The 19471-nt window shown below is 40.8% G+C and overlaps 1 protein-coding gene across 2 annotated transcripts in view; it reads left to right on the top strand.

The window, feature by feature from the left end:
* Nucleotides 1-19471, top strand: part of RIT2 (Ras like without CAAX 2) — a 262487-nt gene that overhangs the window by 112206 nt on the left and 130810 nt on the right. For both annotated transcript variants that reach the window (XM_074952303.1, XM_074952304.1), the window contains exon 4: nucleotides 17911-18102. In XM_074952303.1, coding sequence (XP_074808404.1) covers nucleotides 17911-18102 — 192 coding nt within the window. The remainder of the gene's footprint in view (nucleotides 1-17910; nucleotides 18103-19471) is intronic.

The following is a 19471-nucleotide window of genomic DNA, read 5'->3' as shown; positions in this document are numbered from 1 at the left end:
CTACTCTATATTTTGACACTCAGTCTTGCAGAGAGAGACAAAATCCATCTCATCACTAAATTACTTTGTTTCAGAAGCTGCAAATTTGGGAGAAGCAGTTGAGGTTTGGGAAATTAAACAAAGATATTCTGGTAAATCGTAGATTCAGTGACAGGAATAGATCATAACAATAGAGGGCTTCTTCTTGTTCTATTATAATCTATGGCAAGGCTTTCACTGACTTCAATGGGAGAAGGGCCTATGTTGCGTAAAGACAATTTGTCTAGCTGGAGCAGGTGTTTGGGAGCTAAAATTTCTGAGTTTATTTCCTGTCTCTGTCATCAAATGAACCACAGCATAACCAAGGGTGTCACTTTACCTTTCTACACCTGTTTTACCCCTATGTCAGATAGGTGTAATATATGGCTTTATGAAGCAGATATTGACTAATGGTGAATATCAGAGTTTATTGATGCCAGAGGTGCTGATGTCCCCACTTCCCCCCTGCAAATGTGGCTTTCAAATCATATCACCACTGGAGCACTAGATGACCCAAGGTATCATTGTGACCTGACCCATGTCTAATAGCAGCTGGTATTTCTACTACTCCCCTTTCCTAGGGATTCTTATTGCAGGACAAGGCAGGTTCTGTTCATGGTTAGAGTTCCATATTAGGGCTGGGTGAAAGTTTTCAATTTAAACTCTTTTTCTTAAATATAAAAGACTTTTTTCTAAACAAAAAAATCATGGAAAATATATATTTCATTTGAAATTGTTTTTTTTTTCCCCAAAACACCCGAAAATTCATGGCTTTGATATATTTTGGTTTTCCAAAACAAAAAACATCAGTTTTTGCTGTTCCCCACAAAACTACAAGCAAACAGAACCACCACAACAAAACCCCAGAAAATGTTCAAGAAAAAATTGGGGCAAATATTGTTTTGTTTGTTTTCAGGAAATTACTTACCATTTTCCAAACAGTTCCATAATAGTTTGTACTGGGAATGAGCTTACATCCATCACCATCCAAACTTTCCCCCTCCCCCAGCTCTTACAGCACCACATCATTATGTAGTTCTATCCCTTTTAGTGACACCTGTACCCTGTTTCTGTTACCAGCATTACCCCTCTGATGAGAGGTGGATGAACTGGGAGGTTGCATCTCAGTGGAGGAGAAATCAGTGACATGGAGTCTGGGTATATGCTAAATACAATTTACTTTATTTTCACACATATACCAGATGTGGCCACAACAGCATACAGGCAATCCCATATTTCAGAAGACTCATTCCAGACACCAATATCTGATGCTCAGGAGCCAACTCTGCACTGACAACTGATTCCAGCATGAGAAAATCTTCTTGCTACTCGCAACAGCGTCCTCGAAACAGAACCTCGAGACTCAAACTCACAATAATGCAAGCATTTTTTCCCAGAGCAAAAACGTGTGTACACACTAAAATCACGTGTACCAGTGCTGCCATAACAGAAGAACTACTTGACCATGTGTATGACCTTTGGCAGAAAGTGGGGTTGTGAGCACCTTGCAGGCTTTGGATCAGTGGGAGTATAAAAGTGTTTTGGTGCAAGGCAACCATGGCTCAGAAAATGTTAGCTGTGTCTCATGCTGCACTATATCCGCTGGGTTGGCTGATGGGGGCTCCAAAGTAGGTTCCAAGGGAAAGAGGGGGCCATTCAAGCAAGAAGGTGTTGAGGTGCCAGTGATGAGTTACTTACAGTGGCACTGGAACCATTTGTATAGTGGAGGTTCTGAGTGTCAATGAACCAAACTGTAAACCCTGAATATGATTGAAACCACTTCAAGCCAGGGGGTACAGCAGCCCCTAGTTCCAGCACCTATGGGTACCTATTCATGTCTTATCTGAACTCCCCAAACCTTTTGAATCTGCCAGATTGCACTGGGAATCTCACACGAAAAGGCTTGCTAAAGAGATTCTCGGTATTTTCCATTTCATGAGCATGAGAAACAAAAAAGCAGAAGCTGTCTTTCAGGATACAGTATCCCAAGCAGAACCAGGAAGAGAGCTGCAAACAAATGAAATTAAAAAACATCAGCAAATGTTTCAGCTTGAGTTTCCGTTGTGTATTCATGCTGGTGAGTATTTTAATTGATTCAACCCACTTCAGCCATTTTTTCTGGTTCTGGGAAATCTTGACTTGGCTGATGCTACTGTTGAGTATGAAAACCATTCCAAAGGGGAAAGGAAGGGCAAAAGAGGAATTATTTCAAGAAAATTATTAATGCAATATGGGATCTTTATTACACCAGATCTAGTTCAGATTTGTATTTCTCTTGCTTCCTCCAGCTCCGATAGATTTTCTCTCCTGCTTTTGTTAGGGAGTGATAGCTAATGAGAATATATTGTTGCCACAGCAGTTTTATGTAATTACCAGAACAGTGTGAGGATTCAAAACAAACTTTGCTCAGCAGGTGCTTCTCTTGAAAGAACAAAAGCTCATCTGCAGATATACTGACTGTACCCATACAGGAATTTAGGTCTGTTTATCATGCTGATCTCTTTTATCTTCAGCCTCTTAGCTACAAATTGGTGTCTGACCCCTATTTTAAGGCAGGAGGAGAAAAGGAACACTGCATGAGATTTTTTTTTCCTGGCATGTCCCCCAAATTTTTCTGACAGAGGCAAGGATTTGTCACTAGGTTTGAAGGCCCTCAGCATCATTCATCATCTTTTGGGACTATTGATCCTAGAATTCATATGCTCCCCCAGTGCCATAGTTCTGAGCCTCGTCTTTATCCCCATAACAACCCTGTGAGGTAGGGAAGAACTATTATGCCCATTTCACAGATGAGCAGCTGAACCACAGAGAGACTAAGGGCTAGATGCACAAAAGGACTTAAATGGTGCAAAACTGAACATCATAACACCTAACTTGTAGACACCTAGAAAATCACAAGAGCAACACTGAAATTCACAAAGCCTGGGTTAGGTGCCTAGGATCTGTACACAATGAATGTTAAAAGGAAGACTTAGCATCGTAGAATACCAGGGTTGGAAGGGACCTCAGGAGGTCATCTAGTCCAACCGCCTGCTCAAAGCAGGGCCAATCCCCAATTTTGGCCCCAGATCCCTAAATGTCCCCCTCAAGGATTGAACTCACAACCCTGCGTTTAGCAGGCGAATGCTCAAACCACTGACTATCCCTCCCCCCTTGGTTTGTACAATGTGATCCACAAAAAAACACCACACTAGGTGGTGAGCCTCCTAAGCTACCTGATGGGAGATGCTGATGGCAGGACAATGTCCTAAGCCCCACTACCTCATAGAAATAGGTGCCAAATTCCAGGCTGGAGGGAGGCTCCTGTCTCTGCTAGCAATCCACAGCCTGGGGTCTCTCACTGGGAGTCAGGAGACTTAGGCACTGAAGGCATTTCTTGTGAGAATACATTAGGCAGGATGTCTCACTGCACACAAAACAGGCAGAGGAGGAGAGGGTGCTGCCACCCACCTCATAGCTTTTTGCCCAGTGGCTAGAGCACACAGATGGGATATGGGACACCCAGGTTCATTTCCCACCTCAGCCTGGGAGGGAGAAAGTATTTGAATGGGGTCTCCCACACCTTACAGGAGGAGAGTATTCTAACCACTAATTTGTGTGATATTCTGATGAAGAACTCCCTGAATCTCTCCTGTTGAAGCAGTTCCACTGCATATAAATAATTAAAGAATTATTGGAGCATACTGGACCCTGGGTCTTCCATCTCCATACCCTAATCACCAGGCTACAGAGTCATTCACACTTGTTCTCTCTTGCCCAATGACTCTTTAATTATTTATCCAGGGGGAAGAGTTTCAATAGAGGAGATTGAGGGACCCCCCCATCAGAATATCCCACAGCTCAGCAGTTAGAGCATGTGCTTGAGAGGTAGGAGACCCCAATTTATACCCTTCTCTCCCTCAGGCTTAAGTTTCCCACACTTAAGGTGAGTGCTCTAACCATTAGATTGGAATTTGCAGGGTAGGTAGCAGCACCTCCTCTTCTGGCCAAATTTGGAACGGGACCTGCTCCAGTAGGTGGTCTCTGAGCATGCTTCGCAGATTGGACTCCACATTGAGAAAGGTGGGCGAATACCTTTCCTTCCCCAGTTTGTGCATCCCTCTGAGCTTAGACAGGTGTCTGAACACTTAGGGTGAGGCAGCAGTGCACATGTCCAGAGGCAGAAACTTGGGCTCCAAGGGAACTTTTACTCTGGAAATTTGGCATCGGCCAAGCAGGGTTCTGTGGATTGCAGTGGGGCCTAAATCAGGGGTTATGGTGCCTAAATCCCAGAGTTAGTCACATAAGTACTTTTGTGAATCCCACCCTAAGTGACTTTCCCAGTGTTACACAGGAAGTCAGTGGCAGAGCAAGGAATTCAACCCTAGTCTTGTGAATTGCAAGCTAGCACCCTAACCACGAGACCACCCTTTCTCTAGTTCTTGCTAATATTATTTTTCTGCATCCTTAAGTTCCTTTATGTACACTATGCCTGCCCTACACGATTTCACTGGACCACCTATATGCATCAATCACTTCTCAATATCACTATGTATCTTCGGGTGATGAGGCTCGATTGCCATCATTCCTATAAGAAAGGTTCTCAACTAGACGACTCCACAATTTGTGCTCCACTTTTTAGAATGCAGCAATAGGTTTGTTCAGTGGTTGGATTATTTTATAATTACCCTGTGGTTTACATGGGCTGTTTAAAAGGATTGAATTGACTTTAAACTAGCACTGTTGCTTTTCAAAGCTTTAATATTGCAGGACTTCTTCATTCTTGTCCTTTTGGATATCTCCACTCACACACTCCTATCTTCTAGGGGTCCACTGTCACAGCTCAGGATGGCAAAGGTTTTTAATTGGTTGGACCAACTCTACTCATCTTTTAACTTTAATATCCAGTCATGGTCGGGAATGAGACCATGTGAAAATGGCCATGTCCTAACAACAGAATATAGGATCTGCATCCCCTCTTACTTACACCAGTGTGACTCCATTGATCTCAGTGAAACTATTCCTGACTTACACCAGTGCCCAGACCTCATGGTGATGTGCATGGCACAAACCCCTGAGTGGAGGGATGAACAAAAGAAGATCAAACCCATACATAGCTAGATAGGTAGTTTAGATGAGAGGAGATTCAGCCTTCATTATCTGTTCCCTGTGGGCCTAATTAGTGCAAGATGAAATCAGATAAGAATGGTAGTATTGGACACCTACTTTGCACTGGTGTAAATGATTACATATGGTGTAAGGGCAATGGGACAATCATGCCATTTGTGTCATAGAATCATACCAGACTTTATTGCTGTGATCAACACAAAATCAGTACAACTAAAGAAGAGCTATTTCTGTTTCTTTATATTGAAAGTTTTATTCACAATTTAGAACTATTATGATTTCTAGAACAGGTGTCCAAGCCTCAGCAAAATGCTTAGCTAAATTTCAGTGGCTGGAATTTCACTACGTGTGATGATGACATGCTGTAAGAACAAAGAAAAGCCCAGCTTGATATTCAAATCCCAGGTTAGGTTTGCAGCTTGGGGGTGGGAGGGGAGCTACCATCTCTTGGGATTTGTAAGGTAAGCAAACTGGATGTGGAAGTCACCACAAGGCAGCAAATATGCAAGCCCAGAATGTCATTCTGAGTCACTTATCAGAACATCAATGTGTCGATTCCATGGCCTCCTGTTTTACCTTTGCTGAGCCACACTGGGAAAAATTGTAAGTCTGTGTTCCTTGTGTGAGCTGACATGGGCTTGTTCTAATCCCTGGTGAGCCTTTCCCTGCCAGCTGCAGGCATTACCACTACACTTCTGTTATTCTGCTGTTTACTAAAATATATTTACTGAGCAATTAATTCCTTCCCTTTACCACTTAGGATGCATTTTTTTTATAAAAGATGAAAATCTGTTTTATTCTTGCCTGAATACAAATTAGGAGGGGGGAAGTGTTTTATGGCATGCAATAAATGAAATGCACCTGGGTGTTTAGAGATAGTTAACAATGAAGTTTGCTTCAGTGAATGCATTTAAGAGAAAATTATAAAAGTGTTTATTCCCACAGAAGAAGCCATGAGCATTAACATGAAAGAAAAAGACAGTTCACTGAGCTAGGGACTGTTGCTTCAAGGTGTTTTCTTGCTAGTGTGGAGAATTGATTTAATGCTTCCAGCCTTGTTTTGGGGTGAATGGAAAGCCTGTGTTGGCTCCCAGATGAGAGAGAGTATATTTTCATTATTGAGCATGACAGGGAGGTGTGCCACTTTAAGAAAAGTTTGATTAATACAGCTACACTTGCAGCATAGGTGCAGCAAATTGGTGAATGCCTAGTCACCTGGGGCCAGGAACCAGAGTACAAACAGGAACCCTGGTGCAGAGAAGCTAGTTCTGGAATAGCGATCTGAACGCTAGAGCTGGTTAGTTAGTAGCCTCTTTAGTACACAGAAGGGCTGCTGTCATGCTGTTTTGCAATTTCTGTTATTTTTTGTAGGGCTTTGTTCTGCTTCTTTGCTCTGTTGTGGGAAGGATCCTTGTTATTTTTTCATCCTTACTGATTGGGAGCACAATTGTTTTATAAGCCAGCCTGGCTGTGCAGTCTCCCTGACACTGAGCAACACTAAGAAAAATATTTGTGAAATAAAATGTTTTTCTATCGGCCACTGGGGCAGCACAACCAGAAAAACTAGATGAATCAAGATGTAAGTAAAGACACCATTGTTTGAAAATGGAACCTGTACTAATGGTTAGTGGGGCTTAATTCAGCAGGGTTTCTGTGGCTGGAAACACTAAAAGTGTGTGGGGCGGGAAGAGGTAGTGGTAATTGGAAAGTAAGGATGATCCTGGGCTAGAAAGCTCAAATGTAGATTCTGATCCATATCCGTAACTTCCCAAGTTGAAGGGTATTTGGATCTGGTCTTCCAGTTCAGGCGTATATCTAGTGCAGGCACATGTGGTCAAAAGAGACCACGGATCTTTGCTTCTACCATGTCTGCCCCTACTATATCCCCCCAAAACCCATAGCCCTAGCCCTACCTTGGTTTAGATAGAAAAGAGTCTAATCAAGGTCACAAGATGTAATAAGTGAGAACAGGTTTGGACTCTACATAATGTCTCAGAATTTATTTTTCTCTTTGATTAAGCTGTTACTAATGCCCTGATGCTGTGGTAATGGACATGGTATAAAACCCTCTAGAGAGAGAACCAAAACCCCAGTGTCTCTGGATTCATTCTGTCCAAATATTGATGGAAGCTTTCCTTTAAGGCTTTTGAAGTTAGAAAAGGTACTTTTCAGGTACTTATGGATAACCAGTCTGCATAGCCAGGATGAGGGACAAGTGTCCTATACTGAGGGGAAAACAAGAACTCATGTCCCTGCACTGCTGCCCATTTCTAGACCCAAACATGACCCAATCCTTTATAGAAGTCTAAAGCGCTACTGGGTTCTAGCTGGGATGAGAAGGCCAGGAAAACAGTGGGAAGAATGATGTATCAGAAACCTCAAGAAGGAGCTTATTTGCCTGAGATTTGTAGCCTTTTTTTGTGCAGACTCAGGAGATTAGGATATAATGTGGGTATTTATCCAATTAGAAGCTGAGCTTCCAGCACTTAGAGGTTCACCTGTTATTTATCAGGATCTGAAATAAGGCAACTTACTTGCTTCTTATTTCAATTGCCTCTGAAGTTAATCATTGGGTGAAATTCTACAGCCAGTGTTATACAGGGGACAGAGGGTCATAATGGTCCCTTCTGCCTTTAAAACCTCATTTATACTAAGGCACATTTACTCTGCTTTGGCATTATATTTACCCCCATTCCAAGTCCTCTTTTCTCTGTGTGTGTGCGTATGTATAGTGGAACTTTTTTAATTTCAGCACTTAGGTCAGCTCCATTAACTCTGCTCTTCATGGTCTGGAGGAAAAATACATGTTTTTTGTATTATGCATATATCATTTGAAAAGTTAGAGGGTCTCTGCTTCAATAGCTCTATTAATTTTCCTCTTTGAGAGCAGGAAACCTGCTCAATGGAATGTGTGCGAGAGAGAGAAATCTACCCCATGGACTGCAAGGGGTGGTTTTAGCTGAACTTGCCTGTTACATTCCAAACCACGGGAGTTCATTTCTGCTATTACTTACCCCAGTTTTTTATTGCTTTAGCCTCATTGCGTTAAGAGAATCATACCACAGACGTTACAAAATGTCATCTGAACTAAATTCAGATTTAAAATACTTTGTTGGGAACAGAGATTATCTTTCATGATAACTTTGTGCTGTACAATGTCAACCTTTGCAATGCATTCTTTGCCCCCACCACAAATTAACGATAGCAAGGAGCACAATGCTCTTTATAATGGGAAAAGATGAGGAAAGATTCCTTCCTGTAATTCTATGGAGAGAGGGAGACTGATCACTAATCAATGGACTGATTATAATAATAATCCACCTCCACTGCAGACCCAGGCACTGATTCTGATTTACAGTAAGGCCCATTCACATTGTTTTGGCACCCTGCCAAAGCAGTGTAAAGGAGCCTTTAAACAGGTGTAATTTTACTGCCAGAGCAATGAAAAGGAGCCTTAGTGTAAAGCCGTATCAGGCTCCCAGTGTTTAAGCCATAGCTACTGTTCTTGTTCTGCTCTATATCTGCACTTTTTATCAAATTCTCACTTTCCCTTTCAGCTGAGTGGCAGATGGTTTGGTTTGTTTCAGATGGCCTGGTATCCTGCTGCAAACTCCTTTCATTCTCCTTCCCTGTACAGCAGATTTTGTTCCTGATCTTCTGAAAGTTAGCTTTGGTGGGAGGAGAAAGCAGGAGGAGAAGGGTGAAGTGATGGGGTTTTAATGTTGCTCAGTGCTCTTGCAGCTTTGCTTACACTGGTGACTGGTGGCAGATTGATGTGCATTAATCAGTGCAGATGGCACCTGGGTGTAAATGTGCCAATGCAGATTCCAGGATTTCCACCTTGACTCTTGTAATGGAAAAAGTCTGGCTGCAATTTCAGCTGGAGACAGAACCTTTTCAGACTTTCTCACCAAAGCTGCTATGCACCAGTTCTTTTGCTGAGTGCTGAAAAAGTGAAATGCACCTGATTTACCTCGGGATGGTGCAATGCCTTCCCCACCATTAGAATTGTGTAGGGGGAAAGCTGTGGAAGGAAGCAGCCATGTAACAAAAGGTTTATATGTCAGCCCTGCACAGACCAACGTGGAAGCCTGTGGTGGGGTGGGATCCATGGGAACTATCCGATTCAGCCGTGGGATTTGAATCCAGATCTACTACGTCCTAGGTGAATGCCCTAATCAGCAGACTATAGAGTCAAATTCACTATCTCTGTTTGGCTTAATAAATATTTAAATAATTATACAAAGTAGAACAGTTTTATAGGAGAGAGTGAAAGCAACCCACCGCAGAATACCCTACAACCTGGTGGTTATAGTGCTCACCTGGCAGGTGGGACGCTTGAATTTAAGTTCCTGCTCCAGAGCTGGGTCTCAAGCCTGCGTCCCTGACAAGTGCCATAACTACTGGAAAACACACTTTTGTTTTGGGTTGATCAAAACTGTTGCCTACAAACTATTTGCCTGGGGAAAAACATTCCCTAGCTATTGCCTGGTAGGCCTCATTTGTGAAAAGTTCCACACCTCAAGTAACTAATTTGGGCCACTTGCCCCTAGTTTAACTGAACCTGTAACTATTTACACTAACCACCATCTATTTAAATCCTGCCTCCTCTGGGAGATGGTCTAGTGGTCCACTTCCTTGTATATCTCAGGCCCGGAGATACTCCATGGAGACTAGTCTCTGTGAAAGGATGGAACAGGAGAAGTTGGGTCTCATTATAAGAGGGAAGAGGTGTTCGTGAAGCACTTGAGAATTGTACCATCAAGTCCTATTGACTTCAGTGGGGTGGCATATAGAATAATGATCTTAAAATGCATTTTCTGGTAAAAGTTCACCTTCACCAAATTAATAAAATTCTCACAGAAACTTAAGAAAATGTCAGCTTTTGCAAAAGCAAATCTGTAAAGTGAATTTTAAATCAGTACTTTCGCACAGGTGTCTTCACAGTGCAGGGTCAACTTTTGATTTTCCCCCCTCCCATTTGTCATTTGAAGGGTTTTTTTTGTTCTTCCTGTATCCTTCTTGTTCACTTTATCCTTGATTGTTCATTGTCGTAGACAGACAATGCACTGGCTCTTTCTGCAAAATCTCCCTGTGGTGGTTTTTTTTATATATATATATATATATATATATATATATATATATATATATATATATATATATATATATATATATATATATATATATATATATATATAAATTTTAAAACTTCTTAATAAGAGTGACTCCTGTGGTAATCATGCAGACATCTTTGGTTAAGAACATCTGTTAGCAGATTCCCAGTTCTAAAGTCAAGCAGAAAACAAGACAAGCAGATATAGAAAGGGGCATTTTTCAGATTAAATTGGGCTCCCTAAGGAGGTTCTGATCTCTTCCAAGACAGGTACAAGCCAAGATCAGACATAAAAATGTATTGAGTGTAGTGCTTGAAGCTGTGATGCCTTTGCTTTCTATGTGTAGCACCTTTAAATTTCTAAGAGCTCCACTTCAGTGGAAGCAGTCATTTTGTCCTCAGAATTGCTGCAGTATGTAATAAAGGAGCAAAACATTCTGTACTGTCTTGGCGATTGCTTTTGATCTGTCTTCTCTTATTTAACTCCTGATAGTGTGGTCTATTGGGGAGAGTCCTGGACTGAGACTAAGGAGTCCTTGGTGCATTTGTTTGCTGGGTAACAGTGGGAAGTCACTTCCCCTCATTCTGACTTGGTTTCCCAATAGCAGGAACCCCCAGGGATCTGTACTGGGACATATGCTGTTCAACAGATTCATAAATGATCTGGGAAAAGGGGTAAACAGTAAGGTGGCAAAGCTGGCAGATGATACAAAAGTATACAAGATAGTTAAGTCCAAAGCAGACTGCAAAGAATTACAAGGGATCTCACAAAACTGGGTGACTGGACAACAAAATGGCAGACTAAATTCAATGTTAAGTGCAAGGTAGAGCACATTGGAAAACATAATCCCAACTATGCATAGAAAAGGATGGGGTATAAATTAGCTGTTACCTCTCAAGAAAGAAATCTTGGAGTCATGGATCATTCTCTAAAAACATCTGCAACATGCAGCAGCAACGAAAAAGCTAATAATCTTAGGAACCATTAGGAAAGAAATAACAGTAAATATTATAATGCAATCAGAACTGCAAGCAGTATTCATATTGCCTCTCTATAAATCCATGGTATACCCACACCTTGAATACTGCTTGTAGTTCTGGTTGCCAGATCTCAAAAAAGATATTAGAATTGGAAAAGGTATAGAGAAGGGCAACAAATTTGAGGTGTATGGAAGAGCTTCCATATGAGGAAAGATTAAAAAGACTGGAAGTGTTCAGTTTGGGTAAAATATATGAATGATGAAGGATATGATAAAGGTCTATAAAATCATGAATGGTGTGAAGAAAGCACATAAGGAAGTGTTATTTACCCCTTCACATAAATATAAGAACTAGGGGTTACCGATGAAATTATTAGGCAGCAGGTTTAAAACAAACAAAAGGAAGCACTGCTTCACACAACCTGCAAGGAACTTATTGCCAGGGGATGTTCTGAAGTCCAGAAGTATAACTGGGTTCAAAAGAGAACTAGATAAGTTCGTAGAGGGAAGGTCCATCAATGGCTATTGTCCAAGATGGTCATGGACACAACCCCATGCTCTGGGTGTCCCTAAACTTCTGACAGCCAGATGCTGGGACTGGATGACAGGGAGTGGATCACTTAATTGTCCTGTTCTGTTCATTCCCTCTGAAGCATCTGACATTGGTCACTATCAGAAGACAGGATACTGGGCTAGATGATCTGACCCAGTATGGCGATTCTTTATGTCCTTATTTGCATCAGGAAAGTTCCATGTGCCTTTTCAGAGGAGACAGTTTTGAGATGCCCCAATTTAAAGTTGTGCATTGCAAGCAACATTAAGTTCTGCTGGATGGATCCCTTGTATTCTTTCTTCCTCAGGGAGCAGTACAGAAGTTTAGATATTTGGGTCTCACTTGAGTCCAGAAGTCTAGATATATATTGAAACTGTATATACCTGTCTTACTTGACCAAATTTAGCTGGATATTTCATGAGGACAGGCTTTTTTATTGCTGACACATCACATTTCTGATTGGACCAGAAACACGGCAAAAATTATTAGACTGGATAAGATCTGAGATCCATCTAGTTCAATATCCTGTCTATGGCAGTGTTCAGTACCACATGTTTCAAAGGAAGGAGCAAGAAGCCCTAGACTATTCCATTATGGTGTAACTTATCCACAGGGACATTTTCTTCCTTGACTTCATTAGTTATAAAATGGTTTGAAGCATGGGGGCTTATATCTGAGTGTTTTGTCTCCCCCATTCCCCAATCCAATCTATTGCGTGAAAATTAAAAGAAAATCATGTGGCATTCTTTGACCTTTAGAAAACGTTTGGTTCTGTTTCTAGATGGAGTTTATTTTACCTAAACCACTTCACTCATTCCAAATAGGAAATCGTTTGAAATGGAATCACTTTCCTATTGTATTTTTCAATAAACTCCTAGTTATAGTACATAAGTATTAGAACTGATGTCAAGCTGCAAATCATGACAAATTTTCCGTTTGATTCTGAGAATTTTGAAGATTTGTGACTTACTCTCGTCTCTTCCGTTTTGCATTTACCCATGTGGAAATGTTCAGTATTTTTTTCCTCATGCATAACAAATGACATCAGTAATGTTCCTGGAAAAAATAACCAACAAACACATTTACAGCAGAAAACATTAAAGAAGCATTAGCATTCAGGATGTACAGAACACCGTGTGCTGTTATCTAGGTTATAAATGAACCAAGGAAAATACTGAATAGTTATTTGTAACGTCTTCAGGAACCACAAAGCTTAGATCTTGATCCACCTCTGAACTTTTGCAAATTCCAGACCGGTTGGAATGCAAAATTTTGAACTTTTTCATTGTAGAAATGGAGTAAGCAATGGATATTGGATCTGGACTTGAATTAAAACTTCATCAGTGTCTCCAGGAGATTAGATATAGGTTTTGGTTTGGTCCCAACTCTAATAAAATTTAGCACTGGTCTCTTATAGTGTATCATAAATTACCTCTGCCCCAAAATCTATATACTGTCTTATATTCAGGTCCAGAAGATGCTTCTAATGTCAGGATTCTGAGTGACTAGGCAGAATTAAGGGAAACCAGTGGGAAAATCTAAGAAAGGTCTCTTGGTTTTTAACTTAATCCTTGACTCCATAATTAGCAACCATGCCAAAGGGAAGAAGAGGTAGGTGGAAACCAGCATCCAAAATCCAAGAAAAACTGCAAATGAACAGGTGGACTGCCTCAATCCAATATGCATAGGATAATTAATGCATGCTAAAATGGATCACTCCAAGCATGGCACGAAAGGTGTTTTGGCAGTTCGTCCAATACATTACCTGCAGTAACATGTCAGAATAAGCAGTTGCATAAACAAACTAATTTGTATCCTTTAAGTCATAACTTTACTGTACTGCCATGTCTCGAAACAAAGGGCAGTAGAAATGTAAATGTAGAAAGCACAGGCTTTGGGAAAATCCTTGGAATGAGTGAGTGGCAGTGGCAACCTTGCCTTGTGGAATAGTCATCCTGAATAAAGCACTCCATACCCCGTCCCTTTCTGGCTGAAGTCACTGGGGAACTTTCCCATCAACCTCAATGGCAGTAGGACTAAGGCCTATGGTTTGAGTCAAGTTCTGCTCCTAGATGTGTGTGGGAGCTCCCATTGACTTCAATTGGGGTTTCACTTGTATAATACAGTATACCTCTGTTTATTGGAAACCCTATTACCCAAACCTCCATTTTCTGAATCCATTCAAGCATGAGATTTATGGAGGACAAGGAAGGGCTTCAGATAGTGTGGAGGTCTGGATAATAGAGCAGAGACCCCAGGTCAGGACTGAGAGGAGGACCAGTCCCCAGCCATGGGGGAGGCCACGTTGCTTCTGAATGGCTCCTGTGGTGGTGTATGGAGCCTTCTGCAGCCCACCTGTCATGAGAGGGAGTGAGCTGGGCCATCATAGTGGAGCTGCAGTGGGTTCCCTGTGCTGCCACAGGGCCAGTGACATTAAATTCTCTGCAGCTGCAGGGAGGGAGGCTGTGGTCCTGGTGGGTAGAGCAAAGACCTTTGGCCATGACTGCAAAGAGGATGAGCCTCTGGCCAGAGGGGAAGCCTCCCCTGCCCCTGCCACCAGTTGAATGACTCCTGCCCCCTCAATTATCCAAACTCCCAATTATCAGAAAAAAAATTGTGTCCCTCATATTCCAGTAACAGGTATATACTGTATTTACCTCTTTGAGTAGTTTGTCTGTTCATCACAGCAGAAGTCTATGGGCTAAATCCTGTTCTTAGTTACACCAGAAAAACCTGACTGGTTTCTGTGGGATTGCTCACATGTATATATTGAGCAGATAACAATTTTCCAGTGCAACAATTCTCTATTGTCAAATTAACATTTGCTGGGAACATACAAAAACATGCAATAAAAAATAATAAAGATGTTTCATTTTGACAATTGTGAAAGATTTTGTTTTGAAGCACTTTTGTCATAAATATAAAGGGAAGGGTAAACCCCTTTAAAATCCCTCCTGGCCAGAGGAAAAATCCTCTCTCCTGTAAAGGGTTAAGAAGCTAAAGGTAACCTCGCTGGCACCTGACCAAAATGACCAATGAGGAGACAAGATACTTTCAAAAGCTGGGAGGAGGGAGAGAAACAAAGGGTCTGTGTCTCTCTGTCTATATGCTGCTTTGCCGGGGATAGAACAGGAATGGAGTCTTAGAACTTTTAGTAAGTAATCTAGCTAGGTATGCGTTAGATTATGATTTCTTTAAATGGCTGAGAAAAGAATTGTGCTGAATAGAATGACTATTTCTGTCTGTGTGTCTTTTTTGTAACTTAGGGGGGACCTGCCTAGAGGGATTCTCTATGTTTTGAATCTAATTACCCTGTAAGGTATCTACCATCCTGATTTTACAGGGGTGATTCCTTTACTCCTATTTACTTCTATTTCTATTAAAAGTCTTCTTGTAAGAAAACTGAATGCTTTTTCATTGTTCTCAGATCCAAGGGTTTGGGTCTGTGGTCACCCATGCAAATTGGTGAGGATTTTTACCAAACCTTTCCCAGGAGGTGGGGTGCAAGGGTTGGAAGGATTTTGGGGGGAAAGACGTGTCCAAACTACGTTTCCCAGTAAACCCAGTTAGAGTTTGGTGGTGGCAGTGGTTATTCCAAGGACAAAGGATAAAATTAATTTGTACCTTGGGGAAGTTTTAACCTAAGCTGGTAAAAGTAAGCTTAGGAGGTTTTCATGCAGGTCCCCACATCTGTACCCTAGAGTTCAGAGTGGGGGAGGAACCTTGACAACTTTGTTTCAACTTTTTACAATATATAATATCTAATGGTTTTACAATATCTTGGAAGGAAATTCCAGGTTTTGACAAGCTCTAGTAAATTTGACACAGTATTTCATCCAAAAGCCACCTATTAATCTGCTAGTCTGGAGATAAATGTATGAGCTTTTCCCCTGTGGAGATAAAGTACTCTGAAATATGTGAGAAACTCCTTATTAAAGGATGGATCACAATAAGGGATTGTCATAAATATAAAGGGAAGTGTAACAACCTTCCTGTATAAAGTACTATAAAATCCCTCCTGGCCAGAGGCACAATATCATTTTACCTGTAAAGGGTTAAGAAGCTCAGGTAACCTGGCTGGCACCTGACCAAAAGGACCAATAAGGGGACAAGATACTTTCAAATCGGGGGGGAGAAAGGCTTTTGTCTGTCTGTTCTGTGTGCTTGCCGGAGAGAGATCAAGAAAGAAAGCAATCAAACTCCATTAGAATTAGTAAGTACTAGCAAGGAAACGTGTTATTTTACTTTTGTTTTGGCTTGTGATTTTCTCTGTGCTGAGAGGAAGGTGTATTCCTGGTTTTCTTTTTGTAACTTTAAAGTTTTTGCCTAGAGGGAAATCCTCTGTGTTTTAAATCTGATTGCCCTGTGAGATTAGCTTCCCTTCTAATTTTACAGAGGTGCTTCTTTTACCTTTTTTTTCCTAATAAGGTTCTGTTTCTTTTAAGAGCCTGACTGATTTCTCTATTGTCCTAAGACCCAGGGGTTTGGGTCTGTAATCACTTTGTAACCAATTGGTTAGGATATTATTCTCAAGCCTCCCCAGGAAAGGGAGGTAAAGGCTTGGGGGGATATTCTGGGGGAATAGGAATTCCAAGTGGTCCTTTCCCTGATTCTTTGTTAAATCACTTGGTGGTGGCAGTGTACCCTCCAAGGGCAAAGAGTTTGTACCTTGGGGAAGTTTTACCCTAAGCTGGTAGAAATAAGCTTAGGTGGTCTTTCATGCAGGTCCCCACATCTGTACCCTAGAGTTCAGAGTGGGGAAGGAACCCTGGCCAGGATAATGGTCAACAAGTATAGAGCCATCAATTGTGGATGATGGTAATCCATATGGCCTAGTTAAATACTTTAGAGATGCTTAATGCTGATAACTTTAAAGGGGCAAAAGGTTTTAGATGCACAGTTTCCACTGAATTTAAGTGAGAGTTAGGGACCTTCCTCCTTAGGCTACTTTGAAAATCCTAATTTAAATTCTCGGGTTGGTAAAAGGTTCAGCTTACAGAGGCACTCCAACATTTATAGGTGTATTCTGAACTTTATTAGAGCCTCTTGAGTATGGAAATCTTGTGAGAATAAGTTCTGTCATGAGAATTCTCATTCCGACCAACTGTTGTCATAGGATTTGGGGCCCTTTCACTTTTATTCCAGGCTGTGATCAAGAACAAAGGCACTTGAAAATGAAAGTTATTTAAAAAAATCCAAAACAATCTCAGAGGGCAATAATTGGATCTGTTTTTTGAACAGCAAAGCTTAAGATTTTCCAAATCTTGTACTCTGAGTTAATACCCATTAACTTCCAGGGGAGCAAGACCAATGCATATGGTTCTGAACCAAAAGCTATCTTTAAAAATAATGCTAATGTGGCAAAAAAAAGTTCCCATTGTGTTTGGGGTAGATTTTTGGAACAGTTTTTATTTTATTCAAAGTAGCTCACCCATCTTTAGTGATAGTGTTCCACACTGGAATGGAAACTGGTGTCTTTTGAGGTGCTAGATGAAAAATAGAAGTTTTATTATGGTTTTTTTTCTTGTATCAAGTCTTCTAGGGACTAATCCAAAGCCCATTCAAGTCAATGGGAGTCTTTCCTTTGACATGACGGGGCTCTGGACCAAGTCTATAGACAGGAGACAAGTCTAAACGAAGTGACTGTTCACACATGAAAGCTCACTCTCCAATACGTCTGTTAGTCCTGCAAGCCACAGGACTCTTTGCTGTTTTTACAGATCCAGACTAACACGGCTACCCCTCTGAAGTCTAAAATTGCTATCTTTAGGAATAAGATCCAGGTGCTCTTCACTTCTTATCTGTCGGTATCCAATGTGTAGTAAGCATCTTCCACATACACCAACATACAGATATTGTGGAAGAAGCTAGAAAAACATGAGACTAAGAAATATTAGGAATCAATATAAGATTGCTCATCTGTGAAAAAGAAATTGCCTAAGGAAAAACTAGGAAGTGAATTACCCAGAGACAAATTGCTGCCTTGGTCCCTGGAGGAAGACTACATTTTGCTAAGAACTAGTTAAAAAAAGTAAACAATCAATCTAAAATTATGCTAGAAAAACTCTCATCACATCCATTATTTATAGGCGGATTATTCTGTTTACTAAATTATAGAGCATGTCGTTCTTACTCTGCAGGCAGAATTCACAGCCATGAGGGACCAATATATGCGAGGTGGAGAGGGTTTCATTATCTGCTATTCCATCACAGACCGCCAATCCTTTCAGGAAGCTGCAGAGTTTAAGGAGCTCATTTATCGTGTCCGGCACACTTATGACATCCCATTGGTGCTGGTGGGAAACAAAATAGATCTTGAGGAGTTCAGGCAGGTAAGTGAAGTTTCTTTCTGCTCCTTTTCCTCTGCTATGTTAGGCATTTATGCAGCATGTGTCATACGGTACTGTTGAGAATTATTGCCCCAGAATAGGCCTGGATCAAAGAGCAATGCACCCGGATTGTTAATAAATTAAGATAAATATTACCATTAATTTCTATGACCCTTTTCACTCTAAAGGAGCCTAATCCACTCATATCCAAAGCTAGCAGGTTTTGTAAACTGATCATATTTGCTCTGGAAGCTACTGACATATCAAACATGGAAACCAAGGATGCCATTTATACCGAGTAGAATTGAACTTCAAATAAATGATGTAACTTGGGTATAGAAAATATAACAGTTTAAAGTGCTGTTCTCTAGTTCATTAGCATCTGTGTTCACATGCATGCCTATTGCCTTTTCACGTTTTAACATGTCACCCCCATGTGTTCCCTCTTCTCTTCCTTAGAAAATTCAAAACAACAATAGGAGTGAAATTAGTTTTGGGACTCCGAGAAACATCTAAAGAGTTTCACATTTATTTCCAGGTCATTGACTTTCTCCCTAAATCAGACTGAGACAAAAGCCTAATGGTGACAATCCAGCTGTAGCATAATGCTCAGCTTGAGACCTTGAACAATAGTGCTCTGTGTAATATTCTGTAAAATACATGTAACTCTTGAGGTGATATATATGGTGGGGGAAGGAATGTGAATCCAATCATTCCACTAAGAATATTCCATTACACATAACAGGACTTCACTACATTTAATTTCTTTATCTATTGTTATCTATAGATGAATTTTCAGCAAGTCACCATGTGCAATGATATTTGTGTTAGGAAAGGTTTTTATTCCCCTCACCCTCTGTATCTCTGTAGCTCCCAGATTCTAAGCTCATGTTTTATTGGGCATTCAGGCTTGCATTAGTTGATGGGATAAGTGGTCATACTCCTGACATAATGGTCTGTTACTAGTAAGTTTAGTAACCTTCCTGATCTAAAGTATTTAGAGATAGGCTTGAAACAAAACCAGAAATCCAAATATCCCTTCACTTTGAGGAACTTTGGACCACGATCTGAATTTTGTAACTCGACCTTTATGTCTATACTAGGCCATACCTGATTCCCAGATTCAGCCTTTCCTGGTATAAATATTATGAAAACTGGGGTCTAGGTGTTGAACATTAAAGTTTGGACCATCTCTAAAATGTTACATCTTTGACTTGTGAAAACCCAAAATCATGCTATTAATATTGAGATTTTTAAAATATGTATTTCCAATCAGTTATAAATGTGTCAACTGTCACAATGAATTCAGCCATCTGTGCAGTGGATGATGGTTGAAACTATATAACATACATATTAGAGAACTACAGAAATT

The sequence above is a fragment of the Natator depressus genome, chromosome 5, assembly GCF_965152275.1.
Source record: "Natator depressus isolate rNatDep1 chromosome 5, rNatDep2.hap1, whole genome shotgun sequence".
NCBI lineage: Eukaryota > Metazoa > Chordata > Testudines > Cheloniidae > Natator > Natator depressus.
Note: the sequence above shows the minus strand (reverse complement) of the source record. Positions and strands in the feature narration are given on the sequence as shown.